Source organism: Scomber japonicus, chromosome 22 (genome assembly GCF_027409825.1).
Source record: "Scomber japonicus isolate fScoJap1 chromosome 22, fScoJap1.pri, whole genome shotgun sequence".
Taxonomy (NCBI): domain Eukaryota; kingdom Metazoa; phylum Chordata; class Actinopteri; order Scombriformes; family Scombridae; genus Scomber; species Scomber japonicus.
This window is the reverse complement of record NC_070599.1, coordinates 12975688-12991349: the sequence shown is the minus strand read 5'-3', so window position 1 is coordinate 12991349 and position 15662 is coordinate 12975688. Positions and strand designations below refer to the sequence as shown.

General features: G+C 40.0%; 1 protein-coding gene across 1 annotated transcript in view; it reads right to left on the bottom strand.

Annotated features, from left to right (window-relative positions):
* The window catches only part of LOC128383462 (adhesion G protein-coupled receptor L3-like), a 156179-nt gene that overhangs the window by 86991 nt on the left and 53526 nt on the right, over positions 1-15662 (bottom strand). The window contains exons 3-4 of the mRNA XM_053343080.1: positions 13883-13992; positions 117-131 (exon numbers count right to left, since the gene is read on the bottom strand). Of these exons, the coding sequence (XP_053199055.1) occupies positions 117-131; positions 13883-13992 (125 nt within the window). The remainder of the gene's footprint in view (positions 1-116; positions 132-13882; positions 13993-15662) is intronic.

The following is a 15662-nucleotide window of genomic DNA, read 5'->3' as shown; positions in this document are numbered from 1 at the left end:
TGAGAACGTACCTACAAAATGTAAAACTGCTGTAGCAACCCATCACCTTACAATGCAAGCACATACCCAAAATGAAAATGCAGGTGGGAAAAGAAGAGTTGTTGGCATTTAGTTACCTTTTTGTTCCACTTCTATTTTTAGGCATGAAGGGGAGAAAAAAGAAACAAAACAAATAGGGAACATATTAATGATGTGATAATTGGGAATAGTCTTTATTTCATAACAGTCACACAAAAAGTACAAGAGGAAGGGGTTAGTAGAACAGCCTCACAAAAACATTGAATCGTAAGCCTTGAGGAAGAAGGGGAAAAAAAGTACTGCGTCACATATGAGCCTGTGGGAAAAAGACAAATTAATTAGTTCTTAGAAAAAATTTGGTACAAAATGTTTCTTGCAAGTGATGGCAGTGTGATGGGAATATGTAAAGCAGATGTAGAGGATGTTACTTTTTTTTTTTCATTCAGCACTCAGTTTAGCTGTTCAAGCATTCAAGCATATTACCCTAAAGTTAAAATAAAGATTTTTAGTCTTAGGTACAACTGAGAGAAAAACATACCATTTGTAGTCTCCAAACAAAAGTGTGTAATTTATGACTTAAACAAGCTAATGATCATTAGCATCTATCTGCCTCAGTTATGAGGTAAAATTATGTAATGGTTTTTAAATTGCTTTGTGCAACTGTTTTCATAAGAATATAATGGGCAATGTCCTTGATATGAATTAGCACTTAGCTCTCTGGATTGAAATTGAAATTGAAAAACCTGCAAAAACACTGGCATTGTTTCAAAAATGTTCACCAATAGCCGACATGAAGCATTATGAATCTTTTGCTGTCTTGTTTCTGTCCTGCGTCAAGAACAGAACAGAACTCTTTTTGTGTTTTTTGTCATATCAATTGTGAAGAACTGCAGTTGAAAGTGAAATGTAAAAGCTATTTTGATTCTACAGCTCAACAAGTATACTGAATGGTTGCTGAAAAAAAAGGGTGAGGCCAGTATATTTACACTCGATATATCCTTCTGTGTGTGGACTGGCTTTTTATGTCAGTCATGGCATTTTGCTGGTCTCTTCCATTTGTAGTAGGGGTTAGCATCCACCCAGCGGTCTGCTCCTGTCCCTTCCCCTCCAGTAATCCCGGTTCTAATAAGAGAGGATTAACCTCTGTTACCAGGGCTTACAAGAGTCCGCTCCTCCAAATGGAGAGTGCAACAGAGTGAGGTATGGAGGTCAGTACGTAGGGGTGGGGGGTGTAAAGTTTGAAAGATGGGAAAGTTATTAGAGGAGAACAATATAAATGCAAGGTGTTGAGCCCATGGAAAAGAGAGCGTGAGACAGGTCAGTATCAGGCGAGGGGAAAGACCAAAAAAGAGAAAAAATAATGGGGAGGGGAGAACCTTTCAACAAATCGTCTGTGTTTGTCAGATCATAAAATTGTGCGCTGGCACAGCACAGCACCTCATCAACAGCAAACACTCCAGCTGTCATTGAAACACGATAAGTCCATACCAAGCCCCAGCAACAATAGCTCGAGGCTACATCTGAATCACCATTACTGGCAACTCAAATTTGCCAATAACTCGGAACTGCATATGGACCCCATAGATCACATCAAAGTAAACAGCCAAACGTTCCCCCAATCGAAGCCTCTTCACCTCCCATGAGCAACGGCCACACAACAGGGACCATGGGGAGGCCGGCGTTTCTGATTGAGCGATCGCTAAAAGTGGCGAGGGGAGAGGAGGGTAATGATCTATAGAAAAAGGCATTAGTGGTGGGGATGTGAGAAGTTGTATACGACGCAATCGCCGGGGGAGATGGGGTGAGAAGGGAGTAAAGGATGTGGATGAAATCCCTGACAAGGAAATAACACCACTCCCAGGGCTATTGTACAGTATGCAGCCTTTGATGCTTGACCAGATGACGCCGCTGGATGCAACAAGGTCACCTTTTAGATTACTCAAACCAGTTTGTCCATCATGTTTCACTACAAATAAAGAACGGTCTGAGCTATACCCGTGATATGACCCTTGGATACTTACATTTAAAGGCATCAAACATACAAGCGGAGCAGTGGGAAGGCAGAGTGAGACTGAGAATTGATTTATTTGAAAACCTCCTTTCCTCCACCCCGTCACCCCCATTGTGACCTTAATACGATTTTGGTCACGGCTGTCATTGAGTCACTAAAAAGCACTTAGCTCTCTCATACTCTCATCCCAATCTTTTCTATTCCTTCTTCTTGTCTTTTTCCCCTACCCTCTCTGATGTCTGAAAAGACTGACGTTTTTAAAAATATGCACAGAAATATAAATAAAAGAAATAAGGTCCCTTTTAGAGCTACTCACACCTATGATGCAAGGATAACATCCTCTTCAATCACATCAAATAGATCATTTCATAAAGCTCTGTTCTGATGTTTAAGGACACATCATTTAATGAGTTACATAACACAAATCAGCATGCACCAAATGTTCTTTCCAATGTGTTTTTATAATGGCACTTTATTTATGGTGTACTCACTTAGAGATAATTTAAATGTATACAATTAATAGTGATACTTCAATGAATGGTGCATTGATGATGATAATGGTAGTCACACAACTCTCCAACACACTATGCCTCAATAAAATCAACTTTAAAACACTGAACAAGGTAATTATTGGAATAAGAGATAATGAGCATGGAGTGGCCATCAAATTATTCGAATGCAGCTGAGGCACTAAAAAATTTAGGAAAAAAAACCAAAACACCAATTTTGTGAAGTTCCCGCAGGATGTTACCCTGCAAGCTCTTGAATATTAAGCAACATGTGTGGTTTCAACTGTCATTGCTAATTTGACAATTAAGTGCACCAATTTGATGGAGAAAAAAAGAGTTGATATTCTGTAAGAAAGAAGTCCATTACTTCTTTTACATTTAGTAATCATGCCTAAGGGGAGACTCTCAAGATTCCGGCACGTATTTCTTGAGAAAACCGAAAGGATGACTGGCCTTAATCAGCCGTCATCGGCTGCCAAAGTAAACCAGAGAGAAGGGGAGAACGCCATCATTAGCAAGCAGAGGAGAGGGAAAAGATCTGATGTATTAACTTGCCAGTGGACATGCAGAGAGTCTTCTATTTTACATATCTGAGAATCAGTCTCCTCTTTTTCATCAACACCCTGCTTCACACAGTTGCACACAGGCACACCTGGAAGCAGACCAGTGCAAGAGGTCTTATCTTTTGGCCGCTGAGCAGCACCACTGAGGCAGTTTGGGGTTATGAGATGTCAATGCTACTTTACACTCCCCGATCCACACGTATCCAGAGACTCGATTGAGAACAGAACATTGATGTCCACATTATAAAAAAATGATAATTATGGAGTCAAACAATCAGATAAGTTTTCTTCCACTCCATTGGTTTAAGTAAATACATCTACGATCCAGGTTTGGGCAAAACAATAACTCACTGAACCGTGCTCATGCAGCTTGTAACAGTTTGGCTGTTGTGTTGTTCACTCTGCCAAACACATAAAGTTGGAAACAGTAACATGGCTGATTGTGCAGCTTTCCTAATTGGTCAAGCTGTCGTACCAAATTTAATAACATGAATGGGCAACCTACATGTGTGGCTTCCTTTGGAAAGAACAAAAACTCATAGCATGCACCATCTGTTCACAACAATCAAAAACTTACAGAAAAAGAGAAAAGTGCTTTTTTCTTGTATGCACAGAAGTCACTTTGGCAGTGTCGAAAATATAAGGAGACAATGCTGAAGCACCCTGCTGTTGAGCCATACCATATCCTATAAAATTCAATTATATTGCCACCGCATAATATAGTCCAAAACCTATTTGTCCAGATAAAGCAGAATTTCAAGTATAATTTTCACCTCAGCAGTCACTCTGCATACTTACTGTCTTCCACTTCCTGCTTAACACACATGCTGAGCAGCTAACAATGGGGACCTTTAGCTACTGTGAGCGCCGATCCTGTCATGTGAGCGGCAGTTGTATGGATTTTCATTTGAATAATTAATGCTTTCCAATTTCACACTAATGGTTGAGAGGTATCAGAATTGTATCATTAGCCGCTAATAGAGATTCATGGAGGAAAGGCAGCAATATTTTTTGCAATATTTCCCCCCTCTCTTTTTTCTTTTCCCTCTCTCTCAACGAAGGAGTTGCAGAGTGCAAACCCCTTAACTCCATCCCATCAGCTTTTTAATTAATGACACAAATTACGGGGCTTTGAATAGCATGTGCCTAAGGATGGAGGAGGACGCGCAGGCTACCATCTCTCTTCCTCTGTATTCTCTCTTCATCTCTCTCATTTTTTTCCTATCATTTCCCTCGGTTGGTGCTCATGAGTCTCCCATACCATCATTACAGGTTCCATTTCTCAACAGCCCTCTTTTTTCTTTCAACCACTTGTCTGCTCTCTTTGTGCTCCCCTTTCATACTTATTCAATCTCCTCCCTAGTGTCTCCTTTCTGTCTCCATCACTTCTCTCTCTCCCTCCTGCTGGGAAGCAGCTATGCTATCTTATAACCTTGACAATGCAGGATGTTATGTATGTGTGTGTGTGTGCGCATGCTTGTTCTTCTGTCTATGGGCATGCATGTGTGTTTGTCTCTCGCTCTTTGAGGGACAGGTGCAAGGACTTGGCGACCATCCAACCTACTACCCACGTGGGACCAGCCAACAGAGGGAGAAAAGACAAGTGCGGCCCAGGCAAAACAAAATTAAATATATTTTTGTGGAACATAGAGGCAACTGGAGCAGAAATAACCTAATTGCACCTCCTGAAATATGTCTTGATTTCTAAGGACCTTGAAATTATGGAGGAGAACAGAGGGATGCAGTGATTGTAAGGGAGAAAACAAAGAGGGTGTTTAGTCTGCTGTGTGGCTGACGTAGTGGAACCTCAGTGAACAAAGAAGGAAAAAAAGACAGGGAAATGAAAATTGAGCTTTGATTAGTAGGGTGATCATTAAAAGAAGAGACCCCCTGAAGAGAACAGCCTCTAATTAGTGCTATATCCTCGACACTTGGCCCCCCAACAACTCTTTCAGACATGTGAGTCTGAGTGCACTGTATGTGTATGGGTAAGCTGGTGGAGGAAGCATGGAGATAAAAGCTTAGCTTGTGTTATATAAATGCTAATGTTTACGAACATTTTTTAAAGTAAGTTCAATGTGCATGAGGATTTATTCTTATAAACTGGAATGTGCATACTTTTCATTTAAAAAACAAAAGGCAATAATCATGTATGTGTGTTATTGAGCTAAAGAGCAGCTGCTTCAGAACAATAACCTGATATAATAGACCAGTCTATTCAGCGATTATTGGGGAAAAACTGTTTCCAAATGTCCAGATTCACCCGTTTCACACCACCACTTATCCACATTGATAATCACAGCCTCTACATGCAATTATCTTGGCTCTCGACAGAGATGTATTTCTTTTTTTTTTTGTGTTACTGTGTGAGACGATACTTTCATTCTAAATAAAACCTCTCCTATTTTGACAAACTTCACGTTAACAGAATGTAAGTGCAGAGTTTTATATATATGCATTTATTTGTGGCGGCCACAATATCAACATTACCCATCGCATATTGGTTTCCTACTTTGACGCATGACAATGGACCTTTCTGTGATTAGCATGACATTACACACATTACAGTAGGTGGCAGCATGCACATAATATTGATTTGTACTACACGATAAAACCGAAATTAAATTATGCTAACGCGTCCCCTTGTTTCTCTCACTCACGTCTCTTCCTCGCGTCTCAGCTCCTCCCAAAGAGGATGCGAGAAAGAGAAGCGAGGAAGCGACTTCAGGACAAAGGAATTTAATATCCATTAAAATCTTCACTCTAGCATCATTTTGAAGAGACGAGAGCTGATCACAATGCTCAGCACCTCAAATAGGCAAGCTATCAATACATTAAGTAGAAATGATTAAGTAACAGTTTATACAAATGAATGTACAATCAATGAATCATTTCTAGGCTATATATACTGTAGATAGCTGAAAGACAAACACCTGAGAACTATTCCAATGTTTTATTGTTCAATTGTAGATTTAAAGCAGTGTCTGGCTTTTACAGAACAAGACACAAATATAACAATTTAAATCCGTTTAAATCCGTTAATTACTGAAAGAACAGAGGCAGCGAAAAAGAACAATAAAACAGCTTTAGTCTGCAGAATATGTTTAAATAAAATATAGCTTATTTCATTTGTAAATGTCTGACATCCTTTTCAGGCTCAGGATAATATTATGGGAGACATGCAGCTGTGTGGTGTCACATTTTGCTGAAGGAACTGAAACATATGTAAAATGGAAAAGAAGAAAAGGGAAGCTGTTGACTTATGAAGAAAAACATACAAGTGATTTTGTGATTAGTAATTTTTAATTTATGGATAAATATGAAAAGATGTCCACACGTAACTTTACTGATCTGCTGGATTACAATCACGTGCTGTATGCTAATATTAATACATTAAAGTAGTTTCTACAACAGCGTGACTTATAAGTGTCAGATCAGCTGACCATCCAATTAAGACATTCGATCAAAGGGGTGCTGCCATCTGGTAAAAAAGCTCCCTTGCTCTAAGCTTCTCCAGGACCCTCCTCTCTCCTCAACTATTCTTAATGATATCACAATATGTTCTTAAGGCCAAGAGGCCTTTTTCACAGCAGACATTTTCACCTGTTACTGTAGGAAAAGCACAGGTGTAACTAATACCATTAATGGTCTGTTAATTGCTGACACTGAAGCTGCTAAATGGAATTCAGCCCTCATTTATTTTATGATTTACACCTGTGTGTCAAAATGTGTTCAGTGAAAAGATCTATTGTGTGATGTTTTTCTGTCTCAGTATACATATCTGATCTGTAATCACATGTCCTGTACTATCCTGTACTAAAAAAAATAAATAAAAAAAAATATATATGCAGATTTATATTTTTATGTAGTTGTTTTGGTTTCATAATTATGCCCTCTGTGCCAGAATGCTGTTGGTTCTCCATCTATGTCGATTTGAATTTCTTAGCCTGAAGCTAATCAAATCATTTCATTTTAAAGTGTATTTGCATAAGGCAATAACATATCATTGTTTAATCACAGCTATACACTGAGTCATAGCCAGACAGCAGCCTGCCACACAACACAACAAGAGTCTCAGACTTTTAGAAACAACCCACAGTAGATTTCTTACTAATGCATTTTATATACAAAGACATGCCTTGCACTGTACCATGGCTTACTACTGTAGCACCAAACAAACATCCACTGGGGATACATACAACTACATTCATACAGCTTTGATAATCATTTTCAGTTAATTAAATAGTAAGCTGTAACTTCAAAAAGTTCAACAGCTTCAAAACATGTCAAGACTGGTCAGTTTAGATGCTGGTTTCTAGTCTGACAAAACACTGCCTGCTCTTGGATTCTAAGTTACACATACCAGTGTGACTTAATGTACTTTGTCTCTCTGTGCTCCTGCAGCAGTCTCAGCCTGCTAGCTGAATTGTCAATCTGGCGCTGACACACAGCATTAGATATAAGTAGGATTTCTGAAATATATCAAACTAACTATTTCTTCTATGTGATGATAATATAAAAGTCACATTTAGATTATTTTCTACTCCTAATGTCAGTTAGAATTTTAGACATAAAGCGTTAACGTTAAGATGTTTACAGTTTAAAGCCAATGTGTGCCGACAAGATCAATCCCCGCAAGTTCAGGACCACAACGCCAGTGTGAATCTGGCGTGTGAGAAATGTGACAGAGAGTCTTAGTCATCAGAGCTTTCTGTGTGGGTTGGGGAGTGGTCAGCTGTCACTGAATGATGAGATGGCATTACAGGGCCCCTTCACACATGGGAAGAAGTGGAGCTGGTCACTCAGGTGGGGAGAGGAGGGAAAAAAAGCTGTCTGAACAAGCCGGCTAATGCTCACTGGCATTTCGGTGGGCGAGTGAGCGAGGGTGTGGTTGTGTGATGTATCTGCTGTCACGGTGTCGACTCCCACAGTAGACCTGATGAACGTGTGGATTGGAGAGCTCAAGGGCAAAAAGCCACTAAACTTCCATACAATCTGCTTAGTAGATTTACTGATAGCATCAAATAGAGTGATCTTCTCTTCAAGAAGCTTAAAAGTTGCTGTGAGATTATCGAAGGCAAAGAGAACAGCCCGGGTCTATGTAAGCTGGAGTGCTGATGGTGTTTGAATACTGAGTGCAAGCAACTATTTAAGCTGAGAAGTCATTTTTCATTAATAATCTAAAATCCTTAGATGTGTAGAGACATTTTAAAACAATCTAACCTGACAAGACAAAGATTTGAGGTGCATGACAAATTGCAGTGTCCACATTACAGCCATGAATTGCCACCCTGGTCACACAGGTGGTGTTTACCTTAGGTGTGACCACTGCATAATGGCCCCTGTAATCACACCACATTATGTCCAAGCTGCATTGTTACTGATAGCCATGTGTAGAGCATTAATTTCATGGTTTCACCTGCCAACACAGAAGGGCAGAGATTGGTAGCAGGTGCTGGGTAAAACTCGCCAAAACAATCTACTCCATTATTCGATTAGGGCCTCCGTGAACCTGTTAGGTGTGTTATTATTAGAAAAATGAATTTAAAAACCAATTAGGCAACTTGGACATAAAAGAACTTGACAAATTACATGGCAAGTAGTGATGAGGTATGAGCTCAGGATTACGCTACACCATTCAAATCAGAGAATTGATTGCATGATTATATGTCCTGGCTTAGCTTCCAAAGTGTGAGCCATATCTGACAGGGCTGAGCTGGATCTCACTGTGCAAGACAGGATTTTACATTGTCCTTATTAGCTACAAACAGTGGGGGGAACTAGTGGCTTATGTATAGCAACAGACTGCCAGCAGGTTTTTCTTCCTTTGTTCTTCTGCTCCCTTCTTGTCTCTGCCTTTCTGTGTCTCACTTTCCCTCTACCTCATCTACCATACACACTGAAGTGTCAATTTTGAAAAGTGAACTGAACAAAAGCAATTCCTGAAAAGACATGTAATTATTCCCTACCTCATTTTTGAGGGGTGAAAGTGGGTTTGACCGCTCGCATGGACCAAATCAGTTAATTTGCCATGGAAACGATACAGAAGGTACACCTAATTACTGAAGGGATATGGTTGATGCTAGGGAAGGAGGACAAGAAAAGTAACATCACGCTGCCAACAACAGACAGACAATTTCAACAGAAGGGCATGGCAACCCAGGTCTGAATACGCTTTCCTCTGTGAAAAGTTGGAGTATTTGAGGTGCCACAGAGGAGATGTAAGAGCTTCATTACTGCTGAGGAAGAACGCTGGGTGGGTAGGAAGGAGACACAGTTGTGTTGACCTCTTATGAGCTCGACCTTTGGGAGGAGCTGTTAAAGTGAAAGTTACACAGAAAGAAAGATGGAGCAAGCGAGGAAGAAAGGTTTTAATAAGGCACAAAGAGAATAGATGGCATCTCTCTGCTGAACCATGGAAAGTCAAGGTGAGAGGGCGGGGCGGAGACATGTGTCAGGCATTGGAGCACAGTCATGTTTATGAGTCATCATAAAGGGTCAGCACATCACTTTTGCCTGAGGGTAGCCTTACTAATCTGTAAAGTGCATGGGGGAGAATGCACAAACTGCACTAGTACAGAGGAAAGTCTCCTCTGGCAAATGAAAAATGAGTGTACTCTGATGTTCACATTATGACCTACAGGAGTAAATACAGGCAAATTCTATTTAGTTTTAACATATTAAATACTTCCTTTTCAAATGCGGAACATATTCTGTTGCTTTTTTTTTTACCGGTTCACCTTTCCATCAGTGCTATTTTACCTCCGTTATTGTTCAATATCACGCTAGTTTCCCATATAAAACAATTATTCAGATGGCAGCTCAAATGAAAATATGATGGATTGCCTTGTGCGGCGACACTGCCACACAACACAGTCAAACACTGGCACTGTTGCTGGTAATTGTTGTAACTTCTTTCCTCCCCCATTACAACTGATGGAGCGAATCAAATCACTGATTAATAAAATCAATATTGTATTTGCAGCATGTGTCCATCGATTTAGCACACTCCACTGCCATTATTAATGGCGGATCTGATTGTACAATCTTGCCAGCTAATAGAGATATGGAGAATAGTGTGGCAATTTATCCTAAAAGAAAAGAAGCTCCACAAGCAGAATACAGATAAAAGTCATCAGTGAAGGTCGTGGAGAAGAGAGGAGGGGGTAGTTGAGATTGCGAGGAAAAGGGAGCAAGGGGAGCAAATAAAGGGATATGGAGAGAGGGGGGGGGGCCAGTGAGAGCACTTAAAGGACAAAATGTAAGTGAAAGTGAGGGAGACTTGGAAGAAAAAGAGTATTAGGGCTGAGAGGGAGAGCTTGTCAGTGGAATACAGAGTCAAGACTCCACCACTGAAGGAGGGTTGTAGTCATGGGTGGCTGATTCTCTTATTAGACGCTCAAATCCTTCAGTCTGTCTCAGGAACTTGGTAAGGAGACTTGTGTTAAAATCCCATCCACAATTGAGTTACCATGTCACAAACCTCTTCGCCATTGTAAATCCTTAATTATTTGTCATCAGTTGATGCACAAACCGGTCGAAAACCTATTTAGCCTTTTTTTTGGGAGGAAAATTCCATCGTCAGTTCAATGCCAATCAGCGTCCATTGATAGACACTCAGGAGACGTAATTTACAGTTAGAATCTCAAACAGGAAAAACAAACACAGGGAGTCGTCTCTAAATGTAGCTCATTCCAACTGAGATGATCTGATCGCTTCATTTGGGAGGTAAGATGATAGTCCACTGGTCCGTCACAGATGAATTACATTCACGCCTTTCGATGAAATGCGTCTCAAAATCTGTCTCGAGTGACCACTTGAGATTCTTTCCTTCCACGCTCAATATACAAATAAACGCCTACATTGCTTCAATGTTTGAGCAATGCCAGCAGAATTTCGTATCTTACGATGGTTCTGGGCACAATCCATGGCTACAGCAGAGAAGGTGCCCCCGTTTTCCTCCCTAGTGCACCCATAATAGGCGACCCTGATGTTACTGGGAAAGAAGCTGCCAATAACAGTTTTCCAACAATACTGCTACATGTTTTAACTTGTCTTTCTTAAGAGTTGAATGTAACATTGTAAAAGAAGGTGGGGGGTGAGTAGTTGTGGCAAAGAATGGAAGGGGAATGGTAGTCGAACTCCTGTTGGACAGGTGGACATGAGGACTATTACATTGTGTCACAGAGATTGGGACAATGGGACTGTCAATGGACAGTAAGGAAGGACAGGAAGGACAATTAAGTAGCTTACGGTAAAAATGTTGGGATGCTGACAGGAAATGTCAATGACATCAGCTGTACAATTTGTATGGTGTCGAGAACAAATAGTTTAGGATCGGGCAAAACAGAGTAAATAAGAATTGCTCCTGTGTCACCCTCTAGTGGTCGTAATACAGGACAGTCAAGGCAGACTAATTGGTAATGAGATTTGTTAGTGCTAAGGGACTCCCATGGGACAGATGAGCTATTGTACTGGGATCCGGTCCAGACTAAAAACCAAGCCTCTGCAGTGGATAGTTGCCAGTATTTCATGAAAGTGAACGTAAAGGTATCAGGACAGGTTAGGACAGGAAATTACATGAGCTATACAACCATGTGGAATCAGAAATAAATTAGTAAGGATTGGGTGAAGGAGATTTAAAATAAAAATCAACCCAGCCTATATTGTGTGTCTAGTGGTGGAATATGGATTGGTGAGACAGACAACTAACAAGGATAATGTGGGTACAACAGGTCAAGCAGGATTACCATTCCACAGAAGGGACATTATATTGGATTCGGGAAAACCAAGCCTCTGCATTGGACAGGAGTAATATCAGATATATGAATGTCAGATATAATCTTTTGTATATATATATATATATATATCATCTTATTTAAATTCAGATAAAGTAGACAAATTGGTAGCCTCATTTAAAAAGTAATGGGATAAGGACAGAATGAGTCCAGAAATTACATCATCCATGTAATCAGGGGGGATTGGGAAAGAAATAAATGGAGGATTGGGCAAATCAAGATGAAAAAAAGATGACTTCTCCATCTTTGTTCTTGACCAAACAAAGAAAGACCACCATATAACACTTCTGGCTATGCAAGGTAGTGAATAGTTTTGCATCGCCAATTCACAACACTGGCACATCTACAGTTAAGCTTTTTAGGACAAAATTGGCATGTTAGGTTAAATTAGAGTAGTCGCCAAGAGCTTATTTCACCAATATTGGCTGAAAAGTCCATACTTGGCACTCAAAGACAACCATGATGTGTGCAAAAAATGAAGGGTTGATGAGTGTTGTGTCACTATCCATTGCAGCAGCTTGCATTTGATTGGATAAGTGTTCAATATGAACAGCTAGGAAAGACACTGACACTGGGTGACTGGGATAGAAAAATGTCCATGTTGCAAAGAGTCAGGTATGAAAGAGCCATCTGCCAGCTCTGGATCACAGGTAGAAATTATTTTTACTTCACCACATGAAAGCTCCTGTCAGGCAGACTACTGAGAGAGCCGTGTAAGGACATCAAATAGTAAAAAGATGGTTTTGATTTGAATTTGAATTATTAGAGTTCACATGAACCTAGCAGCTGCAGACTCCACAGATAAATGCCCACAACCAAATATTTCTAGTTTCATCTCATTTCTGAGCAAGCTGCACAATTTGTCAGGCTTTTGGCAGGCATAATTATTGGGACTTTGGTGTTCCACTTCAAAGGTCATTATACACAATACCTAAGGTCATATGGCAGTGTCCATGCTACTTCCTCTGGCCTCACCTGGACTTCCTCTCTGTGTGTTCTTCCCGTCACCCCATGCTGATCCTTCCACTCCCTGCCCAAATGTTTCCACTCAAGTTATGTGCCGTCTGACAGTGTTTTTCACCTGCTAAACTAATTAAATTCTTTTGTATTTACTCCCTTCAGAGATGCCTCACTAGTCTGAACATTAACTGACGTCCACTGAACTGAACTGAACCGAAAACAACAAGTATGTTTCATTTTTGATGAAAGTCAAACAGCCTTTCTTGCTGCCATGCTAACAGAGACATGACATGATCAGACATGATTCCTCAAAGATATTAAAGTGCTGTGAACTCGGAGAACTGATGGGAAGGCACTGACAAGCACCATTTAAAAGTGAAATGTTGCTAAAACTATATCTGACTGAATACATATAACACATAAGCATTTTTATTCTTTTTGTTGTCACCATGCTACTCACAGTTGTATTACTTTTTGGGTCTGAAATGATTGGCTATGTCTCTTACTATTATAACACCTACTGTATAAAGCTTACTATATTATCAGTGGGTTACACAGAGAGAAGATATTGGTACTGTACTAAGGAAATTGAACATAAGCTGGCACATTGTTGACATAATAAATGCAATGCAGGATGACGAAAATGGAAAAAAGCGTTAATCTCATGTCAGTTACAAGGAAAGGACTGATAAACAGCAGTATCTCGTCAATGGGTAAACATTACTCCACACTGATATACTGTACCATGTTTCACATGTAAACAACACGGTCAATGATATTTCCTGTTCTCCTTAAAGGTGTTATGTTTTTCAGATCACAGGAATCATCACACACACTGCTCCGTTCTTAATCTGCTCTGCTAAACTTGATGACACTTTCTCTATATATTAAACGTTTGGAACATTACTGGCATGCGTGTTGATTCGGTTTGTCGATGAGTCACCGCTGTTAGGAGGAAATGAGAATGGGTAAGAGCATTAGGAAGCGCTGTGTGTGAGTGTGAGAGAACGAAGGAATACATACTGTAGGGTACACATTCATACTGGACTTCCAGATACTTGTAAGTTCCTGGGCAAGGGTCGGGAAATACGTCAGGTCCAGCCACAACAGCACACTGGGTCCGGTTATTACATCTGAAAAGAGAGAAAAGGTCATGTTAATTCAGAGAAGAAGAAAAAAAGAATCAGAGCAAAAGCACACATTATGGCACATTATTTAGATGCTTTGTATGTGGTCAATGAGGTTGAAAGTATTTCATCCTGTCTCCACCCATAATGGAGATGTTTAATCTGGTCCCATGGGAAATATAGTATATATAGTGAGTGATACGGTTTCTAAATTTAAGCAATTTAAGCAAGAGGGAGTTAAGGTTTAGTGGATTATATTTATTCTCAAAAAATTGGATTTAATAAAAGTGTACATATTATGAATGCAATTTAAAGGAGGGATGTCAATTAACAGATTAGCTGATGTACAAAAATCAATCAGCAACTATTTTAATAATTGATTAATCACTTTTTCATTTTTCTTGCTTCAGCTTCTCCCATGTGAAGATTTGCTGCTTTTTACAGTATGTCTTCTATCAGTGTTGGTTGGAAATAAAAAGACATTTGACGATATCACCTTGGTTCCTGGAAAGCTTTGTTGGACATTTTCCACTATTTACTGGCATTTAATAAACCCAACAACAAATTAATTAATTTAAAAAAATTCACATGACAGTCACATGACTGATTTGCCCCACTAAAGACAGTATAAATAAACAGGAAACAACCTCTGATGGATGCAAGTTTCGCAAGAAAAATAAAGCATGGTATATTGGAGAGGAATTGTGCAACAAGTTTAATTGTGAACCATTAGAAAGCTAACCCTTGTTTTAGGGTCAGTAAATAAATTCATCTGTCGAAACGTCGATTTGGATGTTTTGGACCTCCATCCTAGCTTTAAACCACGTACAGGTTGCATTGTTATTACTGCATGATGGATGGTCATAGCAGCAGTGGTGGTGGAGGAAAGGAGGGGGGACACAATCAACTGAGTGGGAAATCAGCTTCAACGTAAAATGTAGGTCTTCATTAAAAAACACAATTATGGTGCTGGTGGTGTTCTCATGTGCCATTTTCTTTTTGGCAGTCATCAATCAAAGACCCACTTCATATGCACAGAGTGCCTCTCGTCACACATAATAGCAACACTTATCTCGCAACATTAACTCTTAAACGTTTTGACAAGTATTGATCTGCCGGTTCTCTGCATCTGTTTTGCAAAATGAGAACCAGGATATGAAGGTCAGTCCGGTTGCTATTTGAGCAGCCATTGTGGATGTGATCTTCATGAGACCAGCTGGTATGAGCTACAGTACATACAGGATTGCCGTCCATCAAATCTATACTCATTTGCGGACTATCATTATCTTGCAATATATAAAAAGGTATTTATTCCCCAGCAAGGCTGTTCACAGTGTAAGTCTGGTGAAGGTCAAGGCGGGGTCTGACACAATGATTCATACGCCACAATTAAAGGATTCTCTACACCTTAATTAACATTGATTGGCTGCCGACTAATCAATTGAACCAGTGAGGGACAAGCAAAAAGGGGCCCATCTCATTTCAAGCCAACCCAGTAATGAGATATGGTCTGCCGAGTCTCTCCCATGTGAGCTTTATGGGTTCATGAACTTTCCCGCCCCGCCTAACCCTCTACCACTCACTCACTCACTCTCAGTCAGCTGTCTGCCGAGCGCCCTCGCCTATGAAGAGTTAATTCCAAGGCAGTAAATGCCAGTCAAATAAATAAGGGGTCA